The 10750-nt window shown below is 46.5% G+C and overlaps 1 protein-coding gene across 1 annotated transcript in view; it reads left to right on the forward strand.

The window, feature by feature from the left end:
• The window catches only part of LOC128424926 (ephrin-A5b), a 61036-nt gene extending 50514 nt beyond the window's left edge, over nucleotides 1-10522 (forward strand). The window contains exons 2-5 of the mRNA XM_053411373.1: nucleotides 2671-2963; nucleotides 9399-9464; nucleotides 9566-9646; nucleotides 10392-10522. Coding sequence (XP_053267348.1) covers nucleotides 2671-2963; nucleotides 9399-9464; nucleotides 9566-9646; nucleotides 10392-10516 — 565 coding nt within the window. The 3' untranslated portion in view covers nucleotides 10517-10522. The remainder of the gene's footprint in view (nucleotides 1-2670; nucleotides 2964-9398; nucleotides 9465-9565; nucleotides 9647-10391) is intronic.
• The last annotated feature ends 228 nt before the right edge of the window (nucleotides 10523-10750 follow it).

A 10750-nucleotide genomic window follows, 5' to 3' on the forward strand; every position in this document is an offset into this window, starting at 1 on the left:
TTTGAGTTGTCGATCTTTCTGATTTCCCAGCACAATAAACTGGAAGTTTTAAAATAACATTTCAAATTCTAGAGCAACATCCTGTTAAAGTGATGTCTCAATTTGTCTGGATTATCAGGAGAGGATCATCCCCCCCCCCCCCCCCCCCTCAGGTCTGAAAAGGCTCATGGTCACTTTCACAAACTCTTTTCCCACCTTTCTCCTCCAGAGGTTTGAGTTTGAAATTCTTCTTAATCCCGACTAATCTCACTCGTTCCTCCTGGGTCACGTTTGATTGACAGCCGCTGACACTCGGCAGGTTGAAGCTAACATTCGAGGCTTAGTCCAGACACGGGAGGACAGAGCGGGACGTCCCACAGCGCTTCTGGGCGAGGACACGATACTGTGCAGCAGCTTGACCCCTGGAAGTCATAACATCGGCCTGCAGCTCCGGAGCAGGAGGCCGTGCTCCGGCTGCCCGGGTGGGGGGGGGGGGGGCAGGCAAAGTACTCAGCTGGGACTGGAGCGAGGAGAAAAACCTGTTTGAGAAAACAAGAGCTTGGGTTTCTCCTCCTGAACAGACTATAATTAGAGAGGGAAACAGATTACAATATGGCCGACGATGCCACAACACACACACACACACACACACACACATCCGCTCATCTGTGGCCCCTGCAAACCCAGTAGGACGGCCACTAATCCGGCAGCACATTTACAATCTGTGCAGTGACAACCTGATACCCCCCCCCCCCCCGGCGAGCACACACCTCTCTTTATGCTGTTCATGCCTCACGAAGCCTGAACATGTATGTGTCAGCACCAACAGCTGCGGCTCCGCCCCTCCCTCCCTGTCACACCTGGCCTCAGATCAGCTGACTGCGACTCCGTCTCTTGGCGAGCGGCAGGAGTAATATCCGATATGTGACCAGCGATGGCCTAACGTCAGTGTGAACCCCCCCCCCCTGTGGTGCGGCGGTGAGTTCACTGGTATCGGATCGTCCCCCGGCTGCATGTCTGGTTCCCTGGCTCTGCTGTCGGGCCCTCAGTGTGTCAGGGAACAGAGCCGGAGCATTGAAGACATCCGCAGCAGGACAGTGATACTCGGGGGCCATTAGCAGCCATGAAGACACAACCATCCGGCCCTCCAGCCCTAATCCGTCTCCACTAAGAGCCTCAGAAATGCAACCTTATACGGCGCCTTTGGGAATATATGTTTCCAATCACTGGAACGAATACCTGGCATTTCTCGCTGCCGCTCTTCTCTCGCCCCTTCTCCTGTCCACTGGGTTTACAGTAAACACCGGGCGGCAGATCTGGGGTCTGTGTGGAGTCGAGGCTCGAGAGCGGGCTTCACTTTCCCAGACTCGGAGATTCCACGAGGGGCTCCTTCATTAAGCTGTCATATCAGGCTAATGAAAATCTCATTCTGCAGAGGGATCCTCCTAAAGCTGCTACAGGCTCATGCTAACCAGGGGATTAGCCCTGTAACGCTAGGGGACTTTAATTTCAGCACCAGCATAAGTCATCACCTCTGAGCACTAACGTTGATATATGGCTTAGGACTGACTAGCGTGTGTGTGGTGGGAGGGTTGTGCCGCGGCGGGGGGGGGTTTCATCGGAGTCCCACGAGAGGCCTGGGATGATTGTGACTGACGTGATGAGGCCGGGTAAATAAAACCAGAGCAGCCGCAGCGTGAACGTGTCTTTTTAAACTCCGGCCTCAGTTTGTTCGAGCGCATTAAGTCAATTTCTTCTTCTGTTGTGGCTTCGCTGAGATACCCAAGGTTTCTGATGTGCCCTTGAGCAAAGCACTGCATTCTGGGTGTCTGAGTCTTAAATGTGCACAAAGCCACAGAGCATCATGCTGCAGGGAGAGGAAGTGTGCACGATTCATAAATCATTATCATGACGTGTGATCACATGGTTGTTTTCTGTATCTTTTTGCATCTAAACCTCGAGAACCACACGACCGACACCAGATACATGACGGTTGTTTCAATGCAGACAAACACAATCTGTGTTCACTGTGGTTTGAGCTGATTCCAGTCGTGTTGAATCGAAGTGGCCTCATGTTCCTTCTGTGTAAATGAAACACGGGATCGTGTGAATCCATCTTTCAGAGCTCAGGACCTAAAAAACCTGATTTACAGCTTCAATGTGTTTTTTCTTGAAGTCGATGAAACGCAGCTCTTGACCCTGAAGTCTAACGTCAGAACTGAAGAAGCTTTGTATCATAAAGACAAATGTTCAATATGTGCAGTTATCTTTGTGCTTGGAAAGACCTCGACCTGGAAGACTGACATCACAGACATCTGATAAACACCTTTTTTACTGAAACTGATAGAAATGTAGTTTGCATCACAGACGTCTTTAAATCATGAAAATAAGGATTCAAGACTTGAGATCAACACTTTAGGACCAAAATATAAAACTTTAATTTCAAGGTCTGTAGTTTGAAGGAAGTTTGTTGGAAAAATGTCAATTTTAACTGTTTTCACACACGTTAAAGCTTGAGGTGTATTTCATCAGAATACTTAGCTCTGTTATTTTGAATAACAGATTCTTGAAATAACTTTCATGTTGATGAACAACAACTTTAATGCGATTTCCTCCCCAAATATTTAAAAACAATTGTCTCTGCATATGTTCTAAACTCCTCTTCCCTCTCTCCTCCTCCTCCTCTTTAAGGTTTTACCGGGGCGACTACCACATCGACGTCTGCATCAACGACTACCTTGACGTGTACTGTCCGCACTACACCGGGCCGGTGGCGGACGAGCGGGCCGAGCGCTACATCCTCTACATGGTGAACTACGACGGCTACAGCTCCTGCGACCACACGGCCAAGGGCTTCAAGCGCTGGGAGTGCAACAGGCCTCTGTCGCCCAACGGGCCGCTCAAGTTCTCCGAGAAGTTCCAGCTCTTCACCCCCTTCTCCTTGGGCTTTGAATTCCGCCCCGGCAGAGAGTACTACTATATCTGTGAGTATCCACTTACCACCCGGGAGTAGTTGCAGAATCGATTGTACTTTTTTTTACCATAATGTTGTAAATGGCCTTGAAAACTCAGTGATTTTATTTCTGATTTACTCAAATGGGAAGTGAGTTTTTTATTTAGACGAAGCTGTTGAGCTTCTCACATTCCTCTCCCCTCGGTATCACTTCAGGAGCTCAGGTGTTGTATCAGGATGAGTGAGAGACACCCGGCTCCACCCAGGTCTGACATCAGCGCCTTGGAATCAGTTTCAATCTCGGAAACTTGTGAAAACACGGCAGCAGTGTTTGGCTTTTGTTTTGAAAGTCCTTGGAAAGATGGCTGAGCCAAAACATGAGCCTGAGGGAGCAAAACATCTACTGTCGAGGTCTCGTCTGAAGCTCTCCCTCCGTGCTGCTGACTGGCTGAACTCAGCTTCCTCCTCCACCTCCTCCTCCTCCTCCTCCTCCTCCTCCTCCTCATCCTCATCCTCGTGAGAACTCTTGGGAAAACAAGCAGCTGGGAAGTCATGTTTTCATAAGTGAAGTCAGTGCCCTGCAGGGGCAGAAGCGAGGCCTAAATGAGATACAGCCAGCTCCACGCTAGATTTGAGGAATTTAGCCGATACTAGTGCTTAGAGGAACTTCAGAAGTTTTACCAGGAACCGACCGTAAGGAGAGAAGGTGCATCACGAAAAATATCAGATCCCGGGAAAAGGATTTTGTCGAAAGCTTTTCAGCCTTCAGACTCAGAGCAGGTGTTTCAGAAAAGCTGCTTTAAAATCAAAATTATTAAAGAAATGACATCAGCAACATGTCTCAAGTTCTTGAGTTTCATTTAAATTTGAACGAAAAAGTTTGTTTTGGTTGTTTTGGGGAAATTTTTCACTTTTAACCCAAAGTCGAATATTTTCCTTCGTCTAGATCTAAAATTATGATTCTGAGATTCTCCTTACATGTCATCTACATCATCAGAATTGTCCTGATGCAAGTTTAACTGAATCTAAATCAGATTTTCCGATGGATCTGAGGCTGCGTGACCCACTGGATGAAATGTGACTGTTAGTGGAAGCTGTGGTTTTCTGTCTGCCAGAGAACAGATGACGTTACAGACCTTGGATGCCGATAAGAAAAGTCTTATATTGGTTAAGTCCGCTTCATTTGTTCCGTTGGCCCCGGTTGATGTGAAACAAAAAGAGAAGACGAGTTTCTCTCAGACTTTGATGATGATTGATCGTCTTCAGATAGAGAGAATGAGCGAGGGGGGGGGGGAGAGAGAGAGAGAGAATGGCAGAGAGTGTGTCCATATGGCTTCGAGCAGTTCCAGACCATATGGACCGATCTCTCTCTCTCTGACTCAAAGTCGTGACTCATCCATCAGATCATTGTTCAGCGAGGACACGTCTTTTCCTCCCGTGAGGAGACGGACAACAAGGAGACACCTCAGGGAACAAGCCTCCACCACTCACTCACAGAGATCAACATGAAACCAGTGTTTGCTCTCATTGTGTGGAGTTGTGTAGCTGGAAAGAGGAACTGCTTGAGGAAGTGGTTTCTACCATTGTGTTTCACTATACAGTATTATGAACTTATATGACAATAGGTGCACTTCATGTAGAAATACATAAAACACATGCACGGATCTGGAAAATACAAACTTTCTCTAAAGTACTGTGCCGACCTGAAGCAGCTGCAGAGTTCATACTTCTCTTCATAATAAGTGAACGACTCCTTTTACATAACAAAGTAATTGAATCCATTGTTAATACGAGATGTTTGTTAGTGCAGCTGAACGTTCTAACAGGTTTCTGCTGTTTAATACTTTTTGCTTTAACGCCTTCTTAGAATTTCAGGCTCGGTTTCCTACTGAAAACATTTTCTATCCCCATAGGTTTGTACTTTCTATTCTCTCTCTCAGAGAACAAGATATTTTAAAAAGCAGTTTCCTATAATTTGTTCTGGAGATTGACGTCTTTCCAGAGCTTGAGGTTCTCCAACCGTCGTCACTCTCTAAACGTTTTTTTCTTTGATTAACTCAAAGTTTATTTCATCCGTTATTCACTCAGACTTTTTCTTGGAAGTCTTGAAATGAATATTAATGCCGTAAGAAAATACATAAAAAAACACGTTTTCTCCAGATGGATCCTTGTTTTTCTTCCCATCAGATCCAGAACCTCAGTGGAGGAGCTGTGTGTTTTATCAGCTGCTGGAATCTGACTCACATTACGTGTTAACAGTGTCTTTCTTTATCAAAGCCAACAATAGCTGATAGTTAATACCTGTGTTGTACAGATAACACGGTTTGGGAATCTGCTAAGTGGTCATGTTAGTGACACAGACGGGAGGTTCACGTCTGCTTGTCTCCGTGAAGACAGACGCTCCTTTGTCCTCTGTCCTGGTGATTGTCACTTGCCCGGGGCTGGAGTTGGGGGGGGGGGGGGGGGGGAACAGGAGGCGGGGCCACGTCAAATAGATGACACCTGCAGTTGGCTACCGGCCTGTCCGTCTGGCAGACAGACAGACACCCGGGGGAAAGCCTGGTGTCGGATCAGCGTTGCGGCTGGTCTTAGTGGGTCAAAGGTCACCGCCATGACGCCGAGGTCTGCGCCGCGAGCTCCTCGTGGCCTCGGAGGGCGGCGTGTTGTTCTAACTGAAGGGGCTTAAACTGATCATCGCAAGAAAAACACCAGATCTCACAGTGTTAACGTCACAGTCTCACTGATTCACCTCAAAGTTACACTGGAGCCTGAAGCCCAGCGTGTTCAGTAACGTGTTGCTGAAGGCGTGATCGTGGTGATCACATGACTCAACGTGTACAGAGTGTGTGACCGCGGTGAGGCGGCGTCCAGATGACCTGACTGACGCCTCAGTGTAGAGTTGCAGGCTGAGCTGGAGTTACCCTCACGCTGAAGCACGGCTCTGTGTGTGTGTGAGTTGCTCGAGGACAGAAAAACCCAGACTCTGACCTCCGTGGCAGACATGAGAGAGAGAGAGAGAGAGACAGTTGGATAATTGTGTGCGTGCTGGAATCTGTGATGTGTGAGATGAGAGAGAGAGAGGGGGATGAGGAAGGAGGAGAGGAGGGAGATAATAAAGGAAAGATCCTGCAGCAGCTGCAACGAGAACAAACAGGACAGAGTTTGAAAGGTGGCGAGGCCTCAGCCACACGTCGACCTTTTCTTTTTAAAACTCGACTCTGTTGCTGTGTTTACTTTGAGAGTCGGAGAAAGTTTTTAAAACGCTGCTGGTCCCAAGAAGATAAATCTCTCGTCTTCTTTCTCGTTTGTGGTCATGTGATCTGTACTTTCAGGTTTGTCAGTAACTGATTCAGAGATCGATGAAGAATCAGGATGAAGCCGAACATGCATCTCCTGCTGCTGTAGTCACAGATCCCTGATCAGCAGAAAGTGTAGAGACGTGTACAGAAACAAATATTATATTTATCGTGTTGTCAGCTTCAGAAAATAAAAGAAATCAAAGCAGATAATAACCACGAGACGTCTGCTGATATATGACTCTGCAATATCCTGCTACACCACGATCAGTTACCAAAGGAAAACAGGAGCGGCTGAGTTTCTTTCCCCTGGAGACCGAGGTTCCTCTCCAGTGGATTTCAACCTTTTAATGTCGCGTTTTAAAATCTAGATTAAATGTCAGCTACTGTTACTGCTGCAGCCAGCGTGCTGTGTTTGAAGCTTCCATCTTTACTTGGTTTAAAAGAATTAAATTAAGAGTCACATCAGACCTTCTGCAGTTTGCTGTGGTTTTCCTCAGCTTGTTTGGTCTTTACAGAGACGTTCTTCAATTCTTAAAAACAATAAGAACACGGCCGATAACTGGGATTTCAATATTTATCCATCTGACACATGAAGTCAGTTTAAACTGGTTTCAACCTGAACTTAAAGCTGCACGAATCAGTTTCTAAAGCAAAGTAATGAGTCGTAAATGAGCCGTGCACGTTCTGGAGCTTTTATTGTGAAACCTCAGGAACACACACGGTGTTAAAGGTCAGACGTCTCTCCCACTGTCCCTGTTTGTCTCAGGCTGTTTAATGAAGCCTGTCAGAGCTCTGACGTGTCCTCAGGGTGTGAGACAGGTGAGAGACACATTCACATGGAAGACACACCACGTTGTGTTGAAGTGAGGAAGTGATGCCGGGGCTCAGAGGCTCTGATCAATAACACTGATCAAGTATTGACAGCTCGTCAGAAGTGAAGCCAGGTTACATCTTTAATATGATGTTTTATATTCATGTAACACATCTGGCATTTAACCAGGGACGCTTATATTAATAATCTGATAATAATCAGGACATATAAAAGTATAAAATCAGCTTAATACTTTAAAGTTTAAAGCAGCTTTCAGTTGGTGGTGTTGGACATGTGAAGATCTTTGCTCTCAACCTCTGGAGCTAATTTCGTTTTGACATTTGATATTTTCATAAGAACATCAATCATGTCGGCAGCCAGGGACGACAACTGTCCATCAAACATGCGTCTCAGACAAATTCACCTCTTCGTCTCCAGAAAGCAGTTATGTTTTTAAAATAGCTGCAATGTCTTTTTTTCCTTGTGAAATTGTAGGAAATCCATCTATTGACAGGACAGTGTGAATGTGCATTGTTCTAAATATCAGTTTCTGGATAACTAACTGAATTATAGAGCTACAACGATAAAGTGAACATGAGTTTGTTTCTGAACTGTAGAAGGCTGCAGCTCTCCTCTGTTTCATATCGTTATAGATTTAATATTTCTGTGGTTTTTGATCATTGCTTTGACAGAATAAGTCTTTTACAGACGTCTCCTGGGACCGAAGGGACACTTTCCTGGCTTGTGACAGTTCTATAGATAAAAGACTTTTAATATAGTCAAGAAATCACAGGGAGATCAGTTGAAAACCAGTAGATCGGCTGGTTGCAGCAGCAACTGGAGCTGTGGACAGTTGGTTTTCTGTATTTTCCTTCAAGTAGCTGCTCGTCCACATGCAGCAGTTCACAGGTTCGACTTTTTAATGAAGCCGTTAGAGAGAGAAACAGATAGAAGAGTTTAGTCCAGTGGAGATCAGACACAGAGCGTGAGTCAGTGAGTCCAGGCCTCTGTCGGGGGGGGGGGGGGGGGGGGGTGAGGTAAGTTACTCGATACCCGCTGACACAGACAGAAGCAGCGTGACTGACACTGTTCCTCTCTCGTCTGTTTCCCCCCCCCCCCCCCTCTGCTGGTGGAGTTTTTTAAAGATGATTTTTATCTGCGCTCGCAGCCGCACGTCATCTGATAGAGAGAGAGAGAGAGAGAGAGAGAGAGAGAGAGAGAGAGAGAGAGAGAGAGAGAGAGAGACCCTTTTGAAACGAGAGACACTGGAAACACCGACATGGTTTTTACTTTCATCCGGGGAATTCACCGCCGGGTCCAGAATCCATCACACGGAGCGTCTGGCTGAAGGATTGAGGAGTGTGTGTTTGTGTGTGTGTGGACAAACTGTGGACACGTCCGTGCACAGATGCACATACTCAGGAAACCACAGCCACATACATGCACGTATACCCAACACAGGGTCGAGCATATCCAAACACGCAGCAGCTTGTGTGTGTGTTTGTGTGTGTGTGTGTTTGTGGCTCGGCTGGCGGCAGGAGAGGTCAGAGTATCAGTGCACAAGAGGAGAAGAGGTCGAGAGCATCTTTTACAGGATGAAGGTAAAACCAGAAGGAACATAAAAATGTTCTAAAGTGAAGACAGGAGCCGAGTCGTTGGTCCCAGCTGGAGACGTCCTCGTCTCTCATGGTCTCCAGCTCCTCTCCGAAACTAATTAGTTCTGTTAGATCTGCAGAACAATCACAACAACTCAAAAAATTAATTAAATCTCCGTCTTTAACAATCAGGAAACAGAGGGAATGAGGTTCTGCAGGTGAGCAGAACATCTGCCTGTGGCCACTTTAGACTCAGGACACATGAGGGTGACATTGAGCGTCTTCATGTCGTAAACTTCGGAGCATTAAGGCTTTTACACGGGGACGAGAGGGAAGTGGAGACGAAGCCCTTCAGACTGTCGTTAAAGACCTGAAGTGATGAGGAAACCATCGACCTTCAGATTCTGAGTCTGAGTGAAGGTAGATTTCCGAGTGGAGAGTTCTCAGGTGAAGAGGGAGAATCTCGAGTGCGACTGGAAAACTCACAAAGTCACACTTTGTCTCTTTGGTTTGAAAAGTACATTTAAAAGTTGTTTTATTTGAATTGTTTGTGTTTGAAAATGTGGAAGTGAAGTCTTTTTTTTTGTTGCTTTGTTTAAAATCTTAAAGTTTTGTATCCGACAGCGTCAGAGTCGTGATTTCATTGTTTCAGTATAAAATGGTTTCCATTCATTTCACTGTTTAACGACGCAGCCGCAGATTAGATCACATTCAGGGGATTTGAACTGAGTGTAACGTGTGGCCCTCCCGTTTCTCCACAGCCTCCATCACCGACGACAAGGGGAGGAGGAGCTGCCTTCGACTCAAAGTCTTCGTCCGGCCTCAGAGTGAGTCCCAGGCTGTTGTGTCTGCTCCGTGCACTTCCCCACGCCGCCGTGCACGTGAGGACGTTTCACTAATCTTCACATCTGCTCTTTGTTGCCCTCAGACAATTGTGTGAAAAACTCCGGGAGCGTTCAGGAAGGAGTCGACTTCGACGACAACAACCACAACTCACTGGAACCCAGAGGTGGGTGGCAAGATAATGTGATAAGTGTGTGTCTGTGTGTGTGTGTGGGTGTGTGTGTGTGTGTGTCTGTGTGTCCCATCATTTCTTTTTTTTCATTTCCTTTTGAATTTTCTCTTGTTTTCTTTTCATTACTTCATTATGGACGACTGGTTTGAAGCCGAGGTTTAAGAATTGAAGAATTAAATTAAAAGCAGAACGACACTTAAATCTTCTAAGCTGCTAAAAATGTCACAAGTTCATAAAGATATTGATGAAGAATAGTTTGTTAAAAACAAAAACCAGGATAAATCAGTTTTTCATTTAGCTGTAGATAAACACTACGGCTGTTCTGAAACTATTTATTCTGTATAGAGTTGATTCTGAGTGCGGTGATTGACAGCTGGTGGCGTCCAATGGGTGGAGGTCGCACGTGTGGGTGGGCGTGGCTCAAGGCTTCAAAACAGCAGCTCACAAACCAATGGATGACGTCACAGTGACACATGAATCTGAGCCGTTATCACTCTATTAAACCTTTGTCATTAGTTTGCTTAAAAGTTTTTATATTTTCGTACCATTTTACATGTATAAAAACTTGTAATACATCGACCTGTAGGGTTTTTTAATTTACGTGAAACTCCGACTCAGCGTCCGGGACATTTCGGCGGCTTGTTGATTCTCCCGCCTCGTTCTACTTGTTGATGTTCACCTGCGCTCGCTCACACTCGTCAGCTGTTCTCTCCGCTAACGCTCGTCTCTTCCTCCTCAGACGGAATCAGCCACGAGTCTCCGGAGCCGGCCCGGAGGGACGTCAACTCCGCTGGTCGACGCCCCTCCTCGGTGCTCCTTCTCAGCTCCGCCCTCATCCTCCTGGCGGCCATCTTGTCCTTATAGCACCTGGTCTGAGGAATCGCCATTCCCTCCCCCCCCCTCCATCCCCCGCCCCTCTCCAGGAATGGACTGTCCTGATTGGACCACAGGCCGCCCTACCCCCCAACCCCTCTCCCCTGAAGGAGCACTTTTCAAAACAAAACAAAAAAAGAATATAAAAATTAAAAATAAAACACTGAGTCTCTCTCGAGGGAAACGAGAGACGACGGGACTTCGACGCCGAAGCCGTTGTTGTTT

The sequence above is a fragment of the Pleuronectes platessa genome, chromosome 19 (genome assembly GCF_947347685.1).
Source record: "Pleuronectes platessa chromosome 19, fPlePla1.1, whole genome shotgun sequence".
Lineage (NCBI taxonomy): Eukaryota > Metazoa > Chordata > Actinopteri > Pleuronectiformes > Pleuronectidae > Pleuronectes > Pleuronectes platessa.